This window comes from Mauremys mutica, chromosome 1, assembly GCF_020497125.1.
Source record: "Mauremys mutica isolate MM-2020 ecotype Southern chromosome 1, ASM2049712v1, whole genome shotgun sequence".
Lineage (NCBI taxonomy): Eukaryota > Metazoa > Chordata > Testudines > Geoemydidae > Mauremys > Mauremys mutica.
Genome location: NC_059072.1, coordinates 201695903 through 201718226, shown reverse-complemented (window position 1 = coordinate 201718226; position 22324 = coordinate 201695903). Strand labels below are relative to the sequence as shown.

The 22324-nt window shown below is 51.5% G+C and overlaps 2 protein-coding genes across 9 annotated transcripts in view; one reads left to right on the top strand and one right to left on the bottom strand.

Annotated features, from left to right (window-relative positions):
* The window catches only part of SETD4 (SET domain containing 4), a 77230-nt gene that overhangs the window by 31981 nt on the left and 22925 nt on the right, over window positions 1-22324 (top strand). For 4 of the 8 annotated variants that reach the window (XM_045002433.1, XM_045002427.1, XM_045002434.1 and 1 more), the window contains exon 1: window positions 22111-22294. The exons of 1 other annotated variant lie outside the window; for it this stretch is intronic. The gene's annotated coding sequence lies outside the window, so the exon portion shown is untranslated. Of the gene's footprint in view, window positions 1-21610; window positions 21630-22058; window positions 22295-22324 lie in introns of those variants that run through there. 3 more of the 8 variants (XM_045002430.1, XM_045002428.1, XM_045002432.1) reach the window with 3 other exon arrangements.
* On the bottom strand, window positions 13885-22088 carry LOC123362111 (carbonyl reductase [NADPH] 1-like). Its single transcript, XM_045002435.1, has 4 exons — window positions 21936-22088; window positions 20533-20851; window positions 16331-16438; window positions 13885-14594 (listed from the first exon to the last, which is right to left on the bottom strand). The coding sequence occupies exons 2-4, from the start codon at window positions 20816-20818 to the stop codon at window positions 14158-14160; spliced, it is 831 nt and encodes a 276-aa protein (XP_044858370.1). The 5' UTR covers window positions 20819-20851; window positions 21936-22088; the 3' UTR covers window positions 13885-14157.

Sequence of the window (22324 nt, the reverse complement as noted above, 5' to 3'; positions counted from 1 at the left end):
AGTTGTAAAAGTAAGTTGTAAATGTTAAAAACAAATTAGTAAATAAAACTAGGGACTTAAAGGGCAGCCACACCCAGGATTATGGGGAAGAGACCCTGTATCCTTTTTCAGTAATAAAGGAACAGCTAAAAGAGCTGCAGAAGAAAAGTAATTATTAATAATAGTAATAATATATATGTATAATATAAAATGACATTGATATGCCTAATATGTTATAGCAAGTAAAAAGTAGAGGTTAAATTATGAAAAGAATGTACATTTCCATTACACGTGCAATTTACACAGTAAAAGGGGTAAAAGAAATGTAAACAAGACATGGTACTTAATTAAAATCCAATAAGGGCTCCAAAGAGGAGCCACAATAGGTTGTATTTTGTTTTTCAGGTGGCTGTGTGCCACAAAAGCAGAAACCAACCCAGCACCCAGGAAAATCAGTAAATGTAAGGAGTGAAACCCAACCACCAAAATCCTATTTGAAAGTGCCACCCAAATTCTGTTTTAACAGGTTATTAATTATGGATGATGGAGCTGCTTTGAATGGTGCAGTGGCCATTCAACAACATAACAAAACCTCTAAGCATTGAAATCCTATCCAAAGTTCTGTTTCACTGTAGTGTAACATAAATTTTACTAAGGGAGTAAACACAAAAATTGTATGGTGTAGTTTTGTAAAAAAAAATAAAAATCCTAGACTGGAAATAGGTCCAAATGGTTTAGGAAATATTGTACAAAAATGTTCAGTTTATTTATGTCAGTGTTATTAAATTTTACCAATCTACTGTTACCTAAAGGACTGTGCCCGCTAAAATTTGGTGGAATATGGTTTAGAACTGTTGAAAAAACTTTCTGGACAATAAGGTATAATTTAAAATGTGTAAAACTGCCAAGGTGGGGATGGGGTAACTTCACTGAAAAAAATTAATAGGACTGGCCTGGGAAGTGGACTGTTTGAAATTGGTATGTTAGTCAGAAACCAGGCTGACAGATATACTGTGGGAACATGACCAAGCATTTCAACAGAAGCTAGTAACTACAGTACTGCATCCCCTGAATAAGCAAAATTAAGGACTCATTAATGAAACTTTGTTGTATTCACAGGGCTGCCCAGAGGATTCCGGGGGCCCGGGGTCTTCGGCGGCAGGGGGCCCCGCTTCGGCGGTAAGTCGGCGGCGGGGGGTCCTTCCGTTCCGGGACCCACTGCCAAAGTGCCCCAAAGACCCACGGCGGGGACCCCCCTCCGCCGAATTACCGCCAAAGCGGGACCTGCTGCCGAAGTGCAGCCCCCACCGCGGGTCTTCGGGGCACTTCGGCGGCGGGTCCCGGAACGGAAGGCCCCCCCCCCCCCCCGCCCAGGGGCGGCTCTACAAATTTGGCCGCCCCAAGCAATCATGCCCGGGAGGCGCCCCCGAGCCGCGGGAGCAGCGGACCTCCCGCGGGCATGACTGCGGAGGGTCCGCTGGTCGCGCGGCTCGGCTGGACCTCCCGCAGCTGCGGGTGGTTCGCCGGTCCGGCGGCTCCGGTTGAGCTGCCGCAGGCATGCCTGCGGGAGGTCCAGCCGAGCCGCGGGACCAGCGAACCGTCCGCAGTCATGCCTGCGGGAGGTCCACTGGAGCCGCCGGCCGAGCGTCCCCTCCGCAGTCATGCCTGCGGCAGGTCCGCTGCTCCCGGGGCTCCGGTGGACCTCCCGCAGGCATGACTGCGGCAGGTCCGCCGGCCCAGCCTGCCGCCCCCCCGGGAAAGGGCCGCCCCAGGCGGGTGCTTGCCCCGCTGGGCTCTGGAGCCGGCCCTGCCCCCGCCACCGAATTACCGCCGAAGACCCGGCTGCACTCCGGCGGCGGGTCCCGCTTCGGCTGTAATTCGGAGGCGGGGGGGGGGGTCCTTCTATCCCGGAGAGGAAGGACCCCCCCTCCAGCGAAGACCGGGAGCGAAGAAACTCCGGGGGCCCAGGCCCCGCGAGAATTTTCCGGGGCCCCCTGAGCGAGTGAAGGACCCCGCTCCAGGGGCCCCGAAAAACTCTCGTGGGGGCCCCTGCTGGGCCCGGGGGCAAATTGCCCCACTTGCCCCCCCCCTCTGGGCGGCCCTGTGTATTCACCCACGAAAGCTCATGCTGCAAAACATGTTAGTCTATAAGGTGCCACAGGATTCTTTGCTCCTTTGTTGACTGTTTACAATATGTTGTAATTACTTTTTAAAAAGTCTGGTAGTACGTCTATGTGTTTTCATAATAATATCATGGGTAGTATGTGGGGGTTACATGCAGGGCCAGATTTCTAATTAGGCACAGTAGGCGTGTGCCCAGGGGTGCTGGTGTTCTAGGGGCGCCTAAAAGTTAAAAGGTAGTAGAGTAGAACCTCAGAGTTATGGTAACTCTGGAATGTTCCGTAACTCTGAAGAAGAGGTTACGGACTTCAGCAACATGGGGGGGTTGGGGTTGCAGCCGCAGGGTAGGGGGAGAGACTCGAGGCTTCTGACTCTTGGGGCACCAGGGCTCTGTATGGGGGCACAGGGCTTTTGCCCTGTGGGAGCACTAGAGCTCAGTGCTTTAGACCTGGAGGGAGCAGGGCTTCAGCCGATCCTGGCTTCAGCTCCGCAGGGGGCACCGGGGCTCCCCATGGTTCCGCTCCCAGTTTCAGTGGGGTGGGGGGGTGCTCAGGGCTTTAGCTACCGGGGGAGTGCTGGGGCTGAAACCGCCACTCCCCTTGTAGCTAAAGACCTGAGCCCTGGTGCCCCACATAGAGTTAAAACCAGGAGCAGAGCCACGGGCCTGAAACCCCGAGCCCCAGTGCTCCCCGCAGTCTAAAGTGCTGAGCCCTGGTACTCCTGAGGGTCGGAAGCCTGGAACCCCAACCCGTCCCCCCTCCAGCTGCAGCCCCAACCCGCTGTGGCTGAAGCCCTGAGCCTTGGTGCTACTGCCTTGAGGCAGTACAGTATTTGCTTTTTTTTGGTCTGCGCTGCTGCCATAACTGTAACTCTGGTGTTTGTATCTTTGAGGTTCTACTGTATTTAAATTATCATTTATATTTATTTTCCTTTAATTTTTTACGGAAAGCACAAATGTCAGCTATAGGCAGGGGGTGTGCTGAAGATGATGTGCCTAGGGGTGCATAAGGTGTAAATCTGGCTCTAGTTACATACTATACAATGTAAAAGCAGCCGTAAGCAATAGGGAACAAGAAAAACTTATCCTCTTATCACCACAGAAAAGTTAAAAATTGGATACAAGAGTGGTGACACCAGTTGGTGCAGTATAAGAAAATTAACAAGGGTCCAATACAATACAAAATCCAATACAAAAAAAAAAAGTTAAATGAGACCACTGCAACCCAAACGGTGTGGAAGAAATTTGTTTGCCCTCCCCAAATATTGTTGCAAGACTGTGCAAGGTCTTGTACTGCTGTTTGCATCTGGCAGACACTTATACGTGCAGGCGTAATGTCTTACACATAGAGGTACTGGCCTGTAGGTTCACTTTGGGGAACAAATTGCACAATATGGTTGAGATGCTGGAAAGTTGGTAAAGTAAAAACTGATAACAAGTATTGCATGGTGGCTGAAAAGGACCACTTCTGGTATGGACCTAGGAAATGTTATTTTAACTGGCCTATGTGGTGTTTTACACCTAAATTTCCTGTGGTGATAAATGGAAAAAAAAATCTATTTTGTACTCGTTTTTTTTACAATTCAATTAAAAAAAAAAGCAAAGTTAAAGTTACAGAAGGCTGCTTTACAGGCATAGCAATCTTACAATGTGGGATTACAACCTGGTGGACTATACCATAGGCTGTGATCTTACACCCCCTGGTTCATACTTTGAGCCTAGTATTTATGGTGATTCAAATAATTACAACTATTGGGAATGTGCTCAAGGTAATAAACTTAGGAAGAAGGCACGGAAAGACAGGAAGATGATGCAAATGAAATGAATAATTATGGAGAAAAAAGAAATAAGAAAAGCAATGGAATATAAGATGGCTTGACATACGTAATTGAATATTGGGGAAGCCTCATTTTTTGGAAGACAGGATTAGGGAGGCAACTGGATCAGCAGGCTGAAAATGAAATGTGTGCACTAAAATAAGCAAATGGATCAGTAAGCTAAAAGACAGAATGTCTGAGCTTGCTAATATAAGTGGGGGAACACCCAGGGAACCATTTACTAAGAACAAGATACCAATGGACAAGAGAAATTGGGAGTGTAAAGATGAAGCAAAAAGTAAAGTAAGGTCAAACATGGATAGCGTGTGGACAGAGCATGCTGTACAGAGATTGGTTCCTCCAAAGTAACCAAGCCAGTCCCACATGTGATGCAATGTATAGTGAATGTAATGTGAAGTGTAAATCTACATTAAGGAAGGAGGTTTGGATGTGTGGTATCCCTTGTACCCGCTCCCATTCTTCATCCTGATCTACTCAAGTATAGTTTGACTGTGTGCCTGTAAAGAAAGCTCAGTAATGAATTTGGAGTAGAGTGGAGTTCTTGGGAACCAAGTTGATGAGGTCTCAGAAACCACCCCAGCATACCCCTGAGTGGATAACGTTTCAGAGGCTACCCCAACAACGTAAAGCCACACTTGTGGTCTTTCACTGTGCTGGAGCAGTGTCTGCATGGGACACTATTGTGCAGCAACTTGGTGCACTGTAGATTCACATCCTGGCTTGCTGCAACTTGCTGTGTAGACAGGCCGTTATTAGTTTTACAATCAGTGTAGCAGTGAGCACTATTATGCTGGTCTGATCAGGCCCTTGTGTTCAGGTTGCATTTTCCTTCATGACTGTTTTTATTATTAAAATAGGTTATTGATTTCTTTGGGTGTAAATCAACAACTGACAGCTTGTATGCAAACAGCATTTTGGATACTCTGACCAGTGCAGATATACATATTGCAGCTACACAGCCTAAACATCAAGTACACACGGTATATGGCAGATCATAGTATCCTGACAATGTTTTCCATTTATGTTTATGGGCCTTGTAGTGAGGCGGCCTGGCTCCCGACGGCCCCTGAGAGGGAGGAACCGGAACAGCCACCTCAGTGGGCGGAGCCACTGCCACCTGTTCCCGCCCCCCGGAAGTCAAGGGGCGGGACAGGAAGTATAAAAGCCCGGCCTTAGCACTCAGTTGGAGCCCAGCAGCCGGAGAGGACAGACGCTCCTGATCGGGCTCCTGCTGGACCGAGCCTGCCCCGAGCCAGGTACCCGGATGTGGACGGACCAAGCCTCCCTCGAGCCAGGTATCCTGACGCGGACCGACCGAGCCTCCCTCGAGCCAGGTACCCCGAGGTGGACTGGCCGAGCCTGCCCCGAGCCCGGTACCCCGAGGAGCGGCCCGAGCGGCCCCCTGACCCGAGTCCGGAGGAGCAGCCCGACCTAGACCGCCTTCACCACGCCGAGGAACCTATGGTGTGGGACCCCGCTGCCGAGCCCAGCGACGAGCAGGTACCTGAGGAGGGGGAGATGGAGTGTAGCCCGAGGGTAGCCGAACCCTGTCCGGCTGAGGGCACTGACGTGCCCATGTCAGTGTGTTGCGGCCAGGATCCCCACTGACTGCAGCGGATCCACGCCGCTGCTAGGGCCCCGGGCTGGGACACAGTGGAGTGGGTGGGCCTGTGTCCCCCCTGCCACCCCACTCACGGGTGGCAGACTCCCCCTCCAACCCGCGCTCAGGCAGAGAAGCCTGCACTTACCTGGGCTTTCTGAGACTATTGCTGCAGCTCAGCTCCTGCTATAAGGACCTGAGTCTTGAACTATTGTTTATTGCCCCGCCCTGACTAAGGGCCTGGGCCTCCTGAACTATAACTCAGCTCCTGCTACAAGGACCTGAGTCTTGAACTATTGGTTATTGCCCCGCCCTGACTAAGGGCCTGGGCTTCCTGACTTATTGCTGTGGTTCAGCTCCTGAGGCAAGGACCTGAGCCCCTGAGACTATTATTATTGCTCAGCTCCTGAGGCAAGGACCTGAGCCCCTGAGACTATTATTATTGCTCAGCTCCTGAGACAAGGACCTGAGCCCCTGGGACTATTGTTTGTTGCCCCACCCTGACCTAGGGCTGGGGCTTACTGACTATTGTTGCTCAGCTCCTGATGCAAGGACCTGAGCCCTGAACGGTTATTGTTGCTCAGCTCCTGCTGTAAGGAGCTGAGCCTAGAACTGCTGTGTTTGGTGCCCCGCCCTGATTGAGGGCCTGGGCTTAGCTTGTTAACTTTGTTACTGCTCAGCCTGCAGGGGGATCTGAGCTCCCTGGACTCTTGTATGTTGCCCCGCCTGGAGCTAGGGCTTGGGGCTTACTGACTTTGTAACTGCTCAGCTCCGGCTGTCAGGACCGGAGCTTAGAACTGGTTCGCTGCCCCGCCCTGAATAAGGGCCGTGGCTTCTTGACTTTATGGGTGCTCAGTCTGCGGAAAGGATCTGAGCCTAGACCTAGTGTCTGCTGTCCCGCCCTGACTGAGGGCTGGGACTCATTGCATTAATCGTGTGCCTTCTGTTCCGCCCCTGCTTGAGGGGCAGAACCCCAAGACCTTCAGAACCCGGAGACTGATTGGGGCCGTGTAGTGAGGCGGCCTGGCTCCCGACGGCCCCTGAGAGGGCACGGCCCCAACCTCGGACTATTACACGTGGTGCCTTCTCTGAGGACCTTTTTGCCCAGAATGTGGGCACGAACTCTAGACACCGGTGAGAAGGGGGCGACGGGAGAGAGATCTCCCACAAGAGAGATGGACCTATCCCAGCTCCTGACCCTCATCACTGAGAGCCAGGAACGACAGCAGGCGGCCCAGGCGCGACACCAACAGGAGCACCAGGCCGCCCACCAGCTACAGCAGCAGCAGCTCGTAGAGCAGCTGGGGGTCCAACAACGGCAGCTGATTGCGGACCTGGTTACCCAACACCAGGACTTCCAGCAGAAATGTATCCAGCAGCTTGCAGCGGCCCTAGCCCGACCGGGGGAACCCCTACCCGGGGCCGCCGCAGGGGCCCTGCAACCCAGCCCCCCTATTCGGTTGACGAAGATGGGGCCCGAGGATGATCCGGAGGCTTTTCTCGTCACCTTTGAGAGGGTGGCTGTCGTCGCAGGCTGGATCCCGGACCAGTGGGCCACCATCCTGGCCCCATACTTAACGGGGACTGCCCAGACGATCTACCGAGGCCTGTCGGTGGAAGCGGCCCAGGACTACAACTTAGTGAAGGCCGCTATTCTGGACGCACTGGACGTGAGCCCCGAGACCTATCGACAACGGTTTAGGAGCCTGTCCTATCCCCTGGGGGCCCGGCCGCGGATGGTGGCTCAGGAACTACGGGAGACCTGCAAAAAGTGGCTACAGCCCGAACGCCGGACACCAGAAGAGCTGATGGAACAGATTGTATTGGAACAATTTGCCCATGTACTGCCGCCGAGGGGAAGATCCTGGGTCCTCCGCCACAGGCCGACGACGGTGTCCGCGGCCGTTATCTTAATGGAGGACTTCCTCGCGGCTGAGACCCCGTCGGGGTCAGCTGGCCGGGCGGTCACGGTCCGGACGGAGCGCCCCAACCTGGAAAAGAGGGGGCCGCCCCCCCGGGCAGCCATAAGTATTCCCTCCTGCAGCGTAGAGGGCCGGGCCCGGATGGCCGCGCCCTCCGGGAGACCCACACGGACCCCGGCGCCCACAGCCAGAGAGTACAGCCGGAAACCCCCCGGGGGTGACCCCGGGGCCCGGGCGCGGACGGAGCGGGCCACCTTGGGGCCCTGTTTCTCCTGCGGAAACTACGGCCATTTGCAGCGGGATTGCCCTGAACTGGAGTGTGCATTTGGCCAAGTCTACTCAGGGGAAGGCCGTGCCCGACGTCCGCAAGTGGCCAAGATCACCGTGCCCGTGGTCATTGAGGGACGCCAGGCGGTGGCCCTCCTTGACTCAGGCTGTGGCCAAATGCTCGTCTGCCAGGACTTAGGCCCGCCGGCGGACGGCCGCCTGGAGAAGATTCCACTGCAGTGTATCCACGGAGATATACGAGCCTACCCCAGCGCCCAGACCCAACTGACCATTGATGGAATCACCCGGCGGATGAAGGTGGGGCTTGCACCCCGGCTGGCGTACCCGGTGATCCTGGGGCGGGACTGGCCCGACTTCATCACCGTATTACGCCGCCACCTCGAGGGTAGCCCGCAGGCCACGCCGTCATTAGAAGGGGAGACCCCCGTCCCTACCAGTTCCACGGGAGGACGTGAAGACCCTCCCCGAGGGGGAAGAGGGGATCCCTCGACACCCACAGATTTTTGCCGGGACCAACGGGCCGACCCCACACTCAAACAGATCTACGAGCAGCTGGCCTCCGTGGATGGGACCATTCTCGACCCCCAGCGAGCGGCGCAGTGGCCGCACTTTGAGCTACGACAAGAGCGCCTTTATCGCATGGAGAAGGACCCCCGCACCGGGGAGGTCCGGACACAGCTTCTCGTGCTGCGGTGTCACCGCCGGGCGGTCATGAAACTGGCCCACGATGTCCCAGCGGCTGGGCACCTCGGGCACGACAAGACGCTGGCCCGGATCCTGGGGCGTTTCTTCTGGCCCGGGGTGTACCAAGAAGTAAAGGACTATTGTAATTCGTGTCCGGACTGCCAGTTGGCCGCCCCTGCCCGGACCCCTAAGGCACCGTTGATACCGATGCCTTTAATGGAAACGCCCTTTGACCGCGTGGCCGTGGATCTGGTGGGGCCCCTCCCGAAGAGCAGCGTGGGGTTCCAATATATTTTAGTGATGATGGACTATGCCACCAGGTTCCCCGAAGCCATTCCTCTTCGGAACATCTCAGCCCGCACCATTGCCATGGAACTGGTGAAGGTCTTCGCCCACGTCGGCCTACCCCGGGAGCTCCTCACGGACCAAGGGACCAATTTCACGTCCCGGCTGCTCAAGCAAGTTTGCGAAATCCTGGGGGTCAAGCAACTCCGCACCTCTGTCTACCATCCCCAGACCGATGGATTAGTGGAGAGGTTTAACCGGACGCTGAAAGGGATGCTGCGTCGGTTTCCCCAAGAGGACCTTCGCCGGTGGGACCAGCTCCTTCCGCCCCTGCTCCTAGCCATACGAGAAGTCCCCCAGGCGTCGACGAAGTTCTCCCCCTTCGAATTATTGTATGGGCGGCGACCCCGGGGCCTCTTGGATCTCATGAGAGAAACCTGGGAACAGGCTCACTCCCCGGCCCAGGGTCTCTTACAGTATGTGCTTCAACTTCAGGAGCGCCTGAAGCAGGCGGGGGATCTGGCACGGGAAAACTTGAAAGCCGCCCAGGACACGCAAGCCCAGACTATAACCGAGGCGCCCAGACTCGGGACTTCCAACCCGGGGACCGGGTATTACTCCTCCTCCCGTCCAGTGAATCAAAAATCCTGGCCCGGTGGCAAGGGCCATATGAGGTGGTCAGAAAGGTGGGCCCGGTCACGTATGAAATCAATCAGCCGGACCGGAAGAAGAAGATCCAACGCTACCACGTCAACCTCCTCAAACCCTGGAAGGAGCGAGAAGGGCTGTTGATTAACCCCTACCCGCCAGAACTGGAACTGGGGCCCCAGGTCCCCCACCCCGGAGACGCCGAGGAACCCCAGCTCGGGGAGACCTTAACCGAGGAACAGCTCCGACAGACCCGGTGCCTCCTCCGAGCTTTTTCCCACACCTTTACGGACCAACCGGGACACACCTCCCTGGTATACCATCGGATCCAGACAGAGCCGGGGGTGGTGATCCGGGGGACGACCCGGCCCCTGCCCTACCATAGGAGGCCGGTCGTGGAGAAGGAGGTACGAGCGATGTTGGATTTGGGGGTGGTAGAGCCGTCGCAGAGTGAGTGGCGCAGCCCGGTAGTGCTGGTACCCAAACCCAACGGCTCGCAGTGCTTCTGTATCGACTTCCGACGCGTTAACGCCATCTCCAAATTTGACACCTATCCCATGCCCCGGATAGATGAGCTGTTGGCCCGCCTGGGGAGGGCCCACTACATCACCACCCTAGACCTAAGTAAGGGGTATTGGCAGATCCCTCTGGAGCCCGCCTCCCGCGAGAAAACTGCCTTTGCCACTCCCTCCGGTCTCTACCAATTCACCAGGATGCCCTTCGGCCTCCACGGGGCCCCGGCCACCTTTCAGCGCCTAATGGACCGCCTCCTCCGGCCCCATCAGGACTATGCGGCCGCCTATCTCGACGACGTTGTGATCTACAGTCCACAGTGGGAGAACCACCTGGAGAGAGTCGCCGCTGTCCTGAGGTCCCTGAGGAAGGCCGGCTTAACCGCCAACCCGAAAAAATGTCGCATCGGGTGGCAAGAGACTAAGTACTTGGGGTATGCTATCGGGCATGGGCAGGTAAAACCCCTGATCGGCAAGGTCCAGGCCATCGCAAACTGCCCCCCGCCGACCACGAAGCGCCAGGTGCGGCAGTTTCTAGGCTTGGCCGGTTATTATAGGCGGTTCATCCCCCAATTCGCGACGATTACAGCCCCCTTAATGGGGCTCCTAACAAAGGACAGCCCACGGCAGGTGAACTGGACTACTGAGTGCGACAGGGCCTTTCGGACTCTGAAGACGTGCCTCTGCAGCGAGCCGGTCTTGTATAGCCCCGACTTTAACCATCCGTTTATCTTACAAACCGACGCCTCAGAAGTGGGACTCGGGGCCGTCTTGTCCCAAGACGTAGGGGGGGAGGAGCATCCGGTTCTGTACATTAGCCGGAAACTGTTCCCCCGCGAAAAGAACTATGCGGTGGTCGAGAAGGAAGCCCTAGCCGTGAAGTGGGCTTGTGAAGCGCTCCGGTACTACATCCTGGGAGTCCCCTTCACCTTGGTCACCGACCATTCCGCCCTTCAGTGGTTGGCCCGGATGAAGGACCACAACATGCGGGTGCAGCGCTGGTACCTGGCCCTCCAGCCATTTGCCTTCACGGTCCGCCATAGAGCCGGTAAAGAACATGCGAATGCGGACTTCCTCTCTAGACTGGGGGGTGTGGAGTGGGCTGGCCCCGCTGCACGGGACCCAGCCTTGAGGGGGGGGGCCGTGTAGTGAGGCGGCCTGGCTCCCGACGGCCCCTGAGAGGGAGGAACCGGAACAGCCACCTCAGTGGGCGGAGCCACTGCCACCTGTTCCCGCCCCCCGGAAGTCAAGGGGCGGGACAGGAAGTATAAAAGCCCGGCCTCAGCACTCAGTTGGAGCCCAGCAGCCGGAGAGGACAGACGCTCCTGATCGGGGTCCTGCTGGACCGAGCCTGCCCCGAGTCAGGTACCCGGACGTGGACGGACCAAGCCTCCCTCGAGCCAGGTATCCTGACGCGGACCGACCGAGCCTCCCTCGAGCCAGGTACCCCGAGGTGGACTGGCCGAGCCTGCCCCGAGCCCGGTACCCCGAGGAGCGGCCCGAGCGGCCCCCTGACCCGAGTCCGGAGGAGCAGCCCGACCTAGACCGCCTTCACCACACCGAGGAACCTATGGTGTGGGACCCCGCTGCCGAGCCCAGCGACGAGCAGGTACCTGAGGAGGGGGAGATGGAGTGTAGCCCGGGGGTAGCCGAACCCTGTCCGGCTGAGGGCACTGACGTGCCCGTGTCAGTGTGTTGCGGCCAGGATCCCCACTGACTGCAGCGGATCCACGCCGCTGCTAGGGCCCCGGGCTGGGACACAGTGGAGTGGGTGGGCCTGTGTCCCCCCTGCCACCCCACTCACGGGTGGCAGACTCCCCCTCCAACCCACGCTCAGGCAGAGAAGCCTGCACTTACCTGGGCTTTCTGAGACTATTGCTGCAGCTCAGCTCCTGCTATAAGGACCTGAGTCTTGAACTATTGTTTATTGCCCCGCCCTGACTAAGGGCCTGGGCTTCCTGACTTATTGCTGTGGTTCAGCTCCTGAGGCAAGGACCTGAGCCCCTGAGACTATTATTATTGCTCAGCTCCTGAGGCAAGGACCTGAGCCCCTGGGACTATTGTTTGTTGCCCCGCCCTGACCTAGGGCTGGGGCTTACTTGAGCTCCCTGGACTCTTGTATGTTGCCCCGCCTGGAGCTAGGGCTTGGGGCTTACTGACTTTGTAACTGCTCAGCTCCGGCTGTCAGGACCGGAGCTTAGAACTGGTTCGCTGCCCCGCCCTGAATAAGGGCCGTGGCTTCTTGACTTTATGGGTGCTCAGCCTGCGGAAAGGATCTGAGCCTAGACCTAGTGTCTGCTGTCCCGCCCTGACTGAGGGCTGGGACTCATTGCATTAATCGTGTGCCTTCTGTTCCACCCCTGCTTGAGGGGCAGAACCCCAAGACCTTCAGAACCCGGAGACTGATTGGGGCCGTGTAGTGAGGCGGCCTGGCTCCCGACGGCCCCTGAGAGGGCACGGCCCCAACCTCGGACTATTACAGGCCTGTAGTCAGAACAACATGAAATTGTTACTGAACGTCTAGAATTGTGTTCTCATATTTTTGGTGCCTGGGCGGTAAAGAAAGTGGCTATAATATGTAGAAATGTAGTACAGCTGCAATAATAGGTGGCTTCACTTCCATTACTTCATTTGGGAGTGTGTTTGTTTATGCTCAGATCACAAACATTGGACAAGGCCAGATGAGTGGTATTTCTGTGTTGTGGAGTATGCCTGGGAGGCAGTTTGAATAAGTTTTTCATTTGGTATTATTATTAAATTATATTTAATACAGCAGTGATGCTCAGATCTCAGTGGTTCAGGAGCCAAATTAGCAATCAACATTACCAAGAAGAGCCACAGTAGTATGAATGACAGGGGAAATATTTAGTTTTATATATCTAGAATATTCTCACAGTAAATAAGTTAACAACTTAGTGCAAGTTGATAACTTAATTGGTCGTTAACACAGTAAAAGCCTCCTGATGGGCTAATAATTAAATCACACTGCGTTTTAATATCCTGTGCTGCAGAGCCACATTAAAGAGCCACTTGTGGCTCGTGAGCCTCAGTCAAAAGTGTCACCGTGTTAGGCATAAATGTAAGGCCCATTGTACAAATGCATAGTAAAAGATTGTAACTTCATTAGGACAGGGACTATCTAAAATAATCCTGATAAATCAGGTTTACCTGCTATCCTTACAACTCGATCTGTGCATAGAAGCCTGGGGATGAAAGTTTGGGACAAAGAATTATAAAAATACTTAAAAAAAGAAGTTCTCACTGCTTCTCTTGGGTGTATTGGTCAGGGAATTCAACATAGAGCTGCAATAAATTATTTTTTTTTTTGTTTACATGGCACTTATCAAGCAGTTAAACTGTTCATGTTTTGTATTATTAGAAGAGTGAGGTGAAAATCAGCAATAAATGTTATCCTATTTTTTTTGTTGCCACAGGAACTAGGTTAATGTATTCTGAAGCTGTGGACAAAAGGCTATGACTACCTGACTTTATTAATTCATTGTGGGCATGAGAACACCACAAAATGTGATTTAATTTACAATGGACTAAAAATTACTCTCAGGGTGAATCTGACTATAGATCTAGTATCTCCAAGCCTTTACTATGAATTAGCAAGCTACTCTTTAGCTTCAGAAGATTAAGTGTCCCGGCTGGATCCTACTCTCATTGAAGTCAATGGGATTTTGCCGCTGACTTCAGTGGGAGCAGAATGAGGCCCTACATACTGAAGAGTTTGAAGAAGCATTTAACTAAACAGCATATGCAGTCTCTTGGGGACTTCTGGGCTGAGAATATAATGGTTTGTAGGAACGGTTTCACCAAGTCATCCATCTTTGCCATCTCACTTAAAATGGAACGACTCTCTATTCCAGACTGATATGGTTACTTTTAAGATCAAATAGACATCATAATCTCACCAGGAACAGTATGTGAAATCACTAAAAAGAACAACAGACCTCTTCCCATCCCCCCCACCCCACTAAAGAGAATATAAATTTCAACAAATGCATTTTAGCTTATTAAACTACACTTTATTTCAACATTTTTCATACTTTTAAAAACTAAATTAAGGCATACAGTTTAATTAATGCACTATTCCAAACTGCAATTATTTTGCAATAGCAGACACCTTATGTGTATTCTATAAACCCTAATAAGATACTAGAAATGGCAAAGACATATACAGATGCTTAATTATTGATACCCACAATAAATCAGTAATATCTGATATTGTTTCTGGACTGCATCTCACATATACAAATAAAGGTTTGTCAAGGCAATTTTACCACTCTTGCACTTTCTTTTCACTAACGAACTGCCCATGAGGCCCATCAGCATCAGGGGCTAAAAGGGCTAAATAAACTGGAGTCTCGGCTCCCTCATCTGGACTTTTCGTGGCATTGGGACCTGCCATGTCGGTTCTCACCCATCCAGGGCAACAGGCATTTAGAAGAATTCGATCAGCTTTCCTTTCCTTGTTCAACATTCGGGCCTGGATTCTGGACAAGACCGTGACTCCAATTTTGGACACACCGTAAGCAGTATTTGGCCAGCCCGCCTTCTCATGCACTCCGTTCTTGGTATCCTCCACAAACTTTGTCATGAGTTTCACTAACTCCTCCTCAGTGATTGTGTCACTACGAAACTTCTGCTGCAGATCCTGGCTACATCTTGCGAGAGCTGATCCACTTACCATGCTAGATACATTCACTACTCTGCCTATTAAAAGAAAATTATAAATAAATAAATATATATAAAAAATAAACATGCCCATACAATATTAGGTCTTGATCCTGAAAAGTGCTCCACGAAGATCTATGTATGGTGATTATTTTTCAGAACAACAGTTTAAAAACCAAACCAAAAGACACTGTTGGATGTAATAGAATTGCTAGCAAATATTTGACATGTCCCACCGCTACAATTTTAAATAGGGATATTTCTGAACAACCAAACAAATCCTGATCCTGCAAACAAACACTATGCTTCCATGAATAATCCCATTAAAAAAAAATCCCAACAACAAAAATGGGCCTACGTACAACAGTAAACCCTCCCCTCAGCAGTGTTTGCAAAACTGGGGCATGGAACTTTTGATAGGAACTTTGTTCTCCTTTCTACTTTAAATTGGTATGAATGAAGAAGTCTCAAAATTCCTAGGGAAAGAGTCCTACCTACAGGTTAGGAGGGCCTTGAATGCAACAGAAGCAATATGGTTCCACTGCACTGGGGGAAGGCAGGCTGTGTGGAGCCCACGAAGGGGATCTGCAAGCCAAACACACAGAGTGCAACGTGTGTCCCAGCATTGGGGTGGGGGAAATGGGAAGACAACGACTGATTCTGCAACTGCACGTCTGTCAGCCAATCCTCCCATATATTGAATGCATGTAGGTTTCCTTCCTTCTGTAGGGTTCCTCAGTGGACAGAGTCATTTTCTGGGATGTGTGCTGAAAAGAGGAGTTGTCTCTTAAAAACTCAAATACACCCTCCAGAAATAAAAACTTTATCTAAATAAGTACAGATATCCTTTCCAGATCATTTATCTTTATAGTATGGGAATGTCTGTTGGTTTTGAACAAAGCCATGGAACTTTTTCTACTGGTTTTTGGTGTTGTATAACCAAGTTTTTACAAAACCTAGATTTTGGGGAAAGTTTGACCTATGTCCCTTTCAAACATCTCCACCTGTGACATCACAGGGTTCTAAGACATTCCCAGAGGTTCAGCTGGGCAAACAGAATTGATGCACGCACAGTGAAGCACAGATCATCTGTATGTTGATAATAATACTGTGTTATATTTGTGAGTTTAGTTTGTCTCGTCCTGGCCTCTCCCATTCTGTTTACCATTATTGTGTAGGTCTACACAACTCTTATTTTGTAGCATTTATCGCCACATGGGGTGATTTTCACTACCTTTCAAAATAATATGGTATTTTTAATGGCATACCCGATGCTGGCAAATGTGTCAGCTCCCAAAACAAGGGCTGCAGTGTACATAGAGTGAAACTTCTCTGCAGGGAGACAGCAACAAGACTAAGGAGCTAGGTTTCTTCAGTGACTGTGGGTGCAAGCCTGTACAGCACCCTGAACTCAACCTCTGTGCTCCATGTTTGTGAGAAGCAAGACACTGAAATATCCCCATTTCCTCCTGTCCGAAGCAAGGAGAGATGAGGCAATCGACAATCCTTCATTTCTGCACAGATAAGCACTTCCGGAATAAACCATTAGTAAAGAAAGGGATTGGAATAGAAGCAACTTTAGATTTAAAAAGCAGAGACATTCTGTGTGTCAAGACGTGCATGAAAACTATTCTTGTCTTCTTACCTTTGATGCAGCAGAAATGCACTGGTACTCCTGTGCGCGGTGAATTCCTAACAGAGGGTAGGGTTTGCCCCCGTGTGAGAAGCAAGAGTTATTCTTAATGATACTTTGGTATAACCTAACAAATACTTACCATGAGGCTTTATGAGGGGTAGCAATTCCGTGCAGACATCCCTTGTTGCAAAAAAGTTTGTCCTCATTGTAACCTCTGCTTGCATAGCAAATGGAGTGGTATCAGCAACTGTTCATAAGGAGAAGAAAAATATATATAACACTGAAGTTATGCTCACAGGTTAATGGGAAAATACAGGTCTCTGAAAACTAGAGTTAATCCTAATTCCTTCTACAGTTGTCATTTCTGTATAAATTAGGAAGCAGATGTTTAACAGAGAAAGTGCAGAAAAGTAACAGGCACACAGTGCTGCAAAGATTAACATTTTAAAATGCAAAGGCCCAAATATGCAATATTAGATTAGTGGAAGACTGAGAAGATTTTCACCTGCTAAGCACTCTTAGCCCTGGTCTACACTAGGCGTTTAAACCGGTTTTAGGAGCGTAAAACCGATTTAACGCCACACCCGTCCACACTGAGAGGCCCTTTATATCGGTATAAAGGGCACTTTAAACCGGTTTCTGTACTCCTCCCTAACGAGAGGAGTAGCGCTAATATCGGTATTACCATATCGGATTAGGGTTAGTGTGGCCACAGATCGACGGTATTGGCCTCCGGGCGGTATCCCACAGTGCACCACTGACCGCTCTGGACACCAATCTGAACTCGGATGCAGTGGCCAGGTAGACAGGAAAAGCCCCGCGAACTTTTGAATATTTCCTGTTTGCCCAGCGTGGAGCTCCGATCAGCACAGGTAGTGATGCAGTTAAAAATCAAAATAAAGAAAGAGCTCCCGCATGGACGATGCGGACGTGATCGCTGTAAGGGCAGGCAAATCTGTTCTATCAGCGCTCCGTTACAGAAGACGAAATTCAAAATTTTTAAAAAATCTCCAGACAGATGCCATAGCAGGGACTCAGCGCACTGCTGCGTGACAAGCGTAACGGAAAGCCAAAGAATCAAATGGACGCTCATGGACTGGAGGACTCAAGCTATCCCACAGTTCCTGCAGTCTCTGAAAAGCATTTGCATTCTTGGCTGAGCTCCAAATGCTTCTAGGGTCAAAAACAGTGTCCGCGGTGGGTCAGGGCATAGCTAGGCAATTTACGCACCCCCCCACCCACCCCCAGAAGTGAAAGGGAAAACAATCCTCTCTTGACTCTTTTACATGTCACCCTATCTTTACTGAATGCTGCAGATAGATGCGATGCTGCAGCACTCAACACCAACATCCTTGCTCCCCCCGCCCCGCCATGGGTGGCTGATGGTACAATATGACTCATCATCAGCCTATTGGCACATGGGGCAGTGCAAAAGGGCTGGTAACCATGCCGACTAGCATCAGTAAGGTCAATCAAGGGCACCTGGTCCTAATTTTTCGTGGTAGATGGTACAGTATGGCTGATAACCATCGTCATCATAGCAACAGGGGGCTGAGCTCCATCAGCCCCCACCCTTCATGTGTAAAGAAAAGATTCAGTTGCCCCTGGACTAGCAGAGGGATGCTGGGCTCCTCTCCTCCACACTCCTTACTGTCCTGTCTGGACTATCATAGCAGCTGGAGGCTGCCTTCCACTCATATCTCACTAACAAGTCACTGTGTCTTATTCCTGCATTCTTTATTACTTCATCACACAAGTGGGGGGACAATGCTACGGTAGCCCAGGAAGGCTGGGGAAGAATGAAATGAACAGGAGGGGTTGTTGCAGGAGCACCCCCTGTGAATAGCATACAGCTCATAATTTCTGCAGGATCTGACACAGAGCAGCTGTGCTCTCTGGTTCTATGATACAGTGGTTCTCTAGTACACTTGCCCATATTCTAGGCAGGACTGATTCTATTTTTAGATACCAAAAAGGAGGGATTGACTCAGGGAGTCATTCCCAATTTTGGCTTTTGCGCCCCTGGCTGATCTCAGCCAGGGGCACTTATGACAGCAGCAAATGGTGCAGTGCAAAAGGACTGGTAGCCACGATCATCTTATTACCAATTTATGGTATGGTAGATGGTGCAATATGGCTGGTAACCATCTCTGCTATCATGCAAAAGCATGCTGCTGTATAGCGCTGCTGAATCGCCTCTGTGAGCGGCATCTAGTACACATACGGTGACAGTCACAAAAGACTAAACAGGCTCCATGATTGCCATGCTATGGCATCTGCCAGGGCAATCCAGGGAAAAAAGGCACGAAATGCTTGTCTGCCGTTGCTTTCCCAGCGGAAGGAGTGACTGACGACATTTACCCAGAACCACCCGCGACAATGATTTTTGCCCCATCAGGCACTGGGATCTCAACCCGGAAATTCCAAGGGGCGGGGGAGGCTGCGGGAACTATGGGATAGCTACGGAATAGCTACCCACAGTGCAATGCTCCAGAAATCGACGCTAGCCTCGGACCGTGGACGCACACCACCGATTTAATGTGTTTAGTGTGGCCGCGCACACTCGATTTTATACAATCTGTTTTGCTAAACCGGTTTATGTAAATTCGGAATAATCCCATAGTGTAGACGTACCCTTAGTTTAGGGTTCTGTGCTCCCCCCACAAGAGCTGATGACAACTGATGCCTCAAAACAAGGCAGGGAGCTGCATTCTTTATACAGATTTAGAGCTCAACCATGCATATTAGGCAATGGCTGGGTTGTTGCTGGTGGTGGTGTCGAGTTTCAGCATGCGTTTGTGAGCCAGGATGAGGAGTGCTGCACAGAGATAGGGGCTTAGAAATGGGATTCCCATGCAGGCAACATCAAGCTTTTGAAGAACTGCAGCAAATGGGGACAACTAAGCCTGTTTCTTTGTGGCAGGGAAGGAAGAAACAGGGAGCACTGTCATTCTGCAGTAGGTACAAGCATGAGGGCTCTCCAAGTAGTGTAAATAGATATCAATTTTTGTAGTCCCCTTGCTAGATACAACATACCTGCAGGCAACTCTAAGCAGTAGCTGTAACTGAACACCTATAGCTTAAACTAGTGGAGATATTCCTTGAAGGCATTGCTAATAACCACCTTACCTGTTCTCTTGAGCAATGTGCCAGGGCACCACTATTTACAGAATACTGACACACGAGGCCCAATTCACCACTGATTTCAATGGTTTCAGCATCAAACAGGGGTAAAGCAGTGGTAAGTCAAGATAATAGCTCCCAAATAAGAAATGTAAGCTGTAACTAGGACATGAGTTTTTGTTCTTTATCAACATTTACTACATTTAAAAAAATTATTTTTACACAGGTTTTCCCAGAGCTCAGGGCAGATGGCTGTGGTTTGTGAGTTGTCGCAAAAAATATGTATCATCCACCCTGTGTGACAAATAACCTTTGCTAGAATCCCCCAGCACTATTAAAAGAGTTCTGTGCACAGTCATTACGTGGCAAGCACATCCCACTATGCATACTCCTTACCAAGAGAAGTTTCTGTTGAGATAGTGATTTATGCATGAATTCGTTCAACAGATCAGTTTAATGCCAAATCCAGTATCTGAAGGGCATCATCATTCAGGTCACAGGGGAATTATTTAAAATGGTACAAGAGGCAATCAGAGTACCAAGATTAACTTAAGGAAAGAACAATTTAGGCTAAGCATCAAGAGAAGCCTCCTGACAAATAGAGTCCTATAATATTTTCTAAGTCTCCCAAAGTAAGTAGAGGAAGCTACGTTGGTAGGAATAGCTTCTAAGTAGTCTGTTTATTTATACAGTGTTCATCACCATGGTAAATAGCTCCCTAAAGGTGTGTTCCCTGCAGTTAAATTGAGTTATCTACACTCCCTTGCCTCTCATGCCTAGATAGAGCGAGAGCAGCCATTCTGCAAAGCAACCCTTGACTTGCACAGAGTGACTGGCTTTTAGTAACAGAGTAGCAGCCTCCCCACTGCACTACTTTAGTAGCACTTGAGCATGCTCCCAGATGGGCCAGCTAGCTCAAATTTAAAGCACCACTTCTCTTGAGCTAGAGATGTGTGTGGGGACAGGAGTTGGGTTATATAATTTGAGTTATATCTTGAGCTAACACAGCACTGAAAAGATCAGAAATGAGATCTGACAAAGCACCAGAAAAATGTCAGGTAGGGAACAGCGCTCTGCTGGCACAGGGATGAGCTAGATATCATCATACTTAGTTGCCTTTCTAGCTAGCATGATTCTTGTAAAAGCAGACACTACCTACTCATCATTCTTCATGTAATTTACAGCTCACAAAGCCTTGCCAATGAGCCAGCATTGTACCTTTGAAAGCAATCCCTGCGTTGTTAACCAGCACATTCAGCCCTCCGTATTTCTCCTTCAGGAAGTCCCGCAGAGTCCGGATACTCTGCAGATCATCGATGTCCAGCTGGTGGAAAAGTGGGTTCAGTCCCTCCTCCTGCAGCTTTGTCACTGCAGCCTGACCCCGTCCTGGGTCCCGGGCTGTCAGGTACACATCCCCAGTGAAGTGCTTACACAGAGCCCGCACAATAGCGAATCCAATCCCTTTGTTGGCCCCGGTCACCAGAGCTACTGGAGTGCTGGACATCCTCCCGAGCTAGTGGATGGCAAAATAAGTTCACTGCAACAGGAAAGAGAATATAGGTGTATATATTTGGTTATTGATACTATGCACGCCTACCCGCTTGCTCTCTATGCAATTTTCTGCAAATGTACATTTCTCTCCTGTTGCCAAACCAAGAAATAACTGGGCAAAATGAGGTTGGTCTCCAGTTTTTCAACGAACGCTCGGCACTGAACCTGTAGCTTGCTTCTTCAAAGTGCTTTGCAAATGAATGTGAGCCAGAGAGCGGGGTAGGGCAATCAGGGAGAGGGCTGGCCTCGGGGGTGAGCTACCCTGCAATTGCCTAGGGGTGCCATGGTTAAGGGGGTGCTGTGTGGCAGTGTAGAAGTAAGCACTGCCAGTGTAGCGTCAGAAGCTGCTCCCAGCTGGCAGGGGAGTGCTCGATGGGGGGCACCCAGATTTCTCCCAGTCACTGCTTCCTCCCCCCGGAGGAACGTGGCAGGTCAGTGATGCACAGCTACCCCCCACCACCACCCCGTTTCCTTCATGCCCCCCTAGGAGGCGGGGGCGCAGAGGGGAAGTGAGGAGCAACACCAAGAGCTCCATGTATCCATGTCACTTTCCCCACCGGCACTACTGCTCTCCTGTCCTTCCCTTCCGCAGCCCCGGTCAGGAAAGTGCACAGAACCCTGACGTCACTCCTCGCTCCCCTCCCCCCCCGCCCTTTGGGGTGTGTGGAGGAGCAGCATGGGGGCGGGGGAGAGCGAGCAGCAATGCCAGCTGCTCCCTGCAGCCAGGTCATTTCCCAACGTGGGTGCAGGAGCATGGTGCACAGGTTAGGAGCAGCGGGCACAGTGCAGGGGTTAGGGGTGCAGGAGGGGGAATGGGGCAGGGATTAGGGGCAACAGGGGGTGGGTAGCCCACAGGGGCCATGGGGAGCACCATGCCCATGTGGACCAGGGACACCAAAATACAAGTTCACCCCCAGCACCATTTCCCCCAAGGCCGGCCCTGCACAAGAAATGTTGTCTGGTCTCTGTAACAAGCCAAGGCAGGCTGCAAGGAACGCTTGATGCAAGCTGCCCCCCGGGGGTGGGTTGGCTGGGGATGCTCGGGTGAAGAAAGCAACTTGCAAACTCACCTCTGGCGATACGTAGCTCAGCCTCTTTAGCTGCTTCGAGCGCCTACGCTAAGATCCAAGGGTGTTTATGCATCACCCGCCTGATAAGAGACCAGCGAGAGGGGAGAGCGAGCTGGAGGCGGAGCTTTATGTGTGTTTGCTGGATGGCTGCCTGCGGCTCCGAGCTGGGGGAGAGGCGGCAGGAAACACGTGGCTGCGCTGCAGCTGTGTCCCTGGGGGATGCGCGCAGGCAGTCTGGCCGCCGGGGCCTGGCTTCGGTGTAAGTGGGGATTTTGCGTTACCATGTGCTACCTGTGCGAGATCTGGAGCTGTAAGCGAAAGGCCGTATTTTAAACGGGATTATTTACTGGCATTAGCGGGTAGGGTTTTTTTAAAGCTCTTTTTCTAAT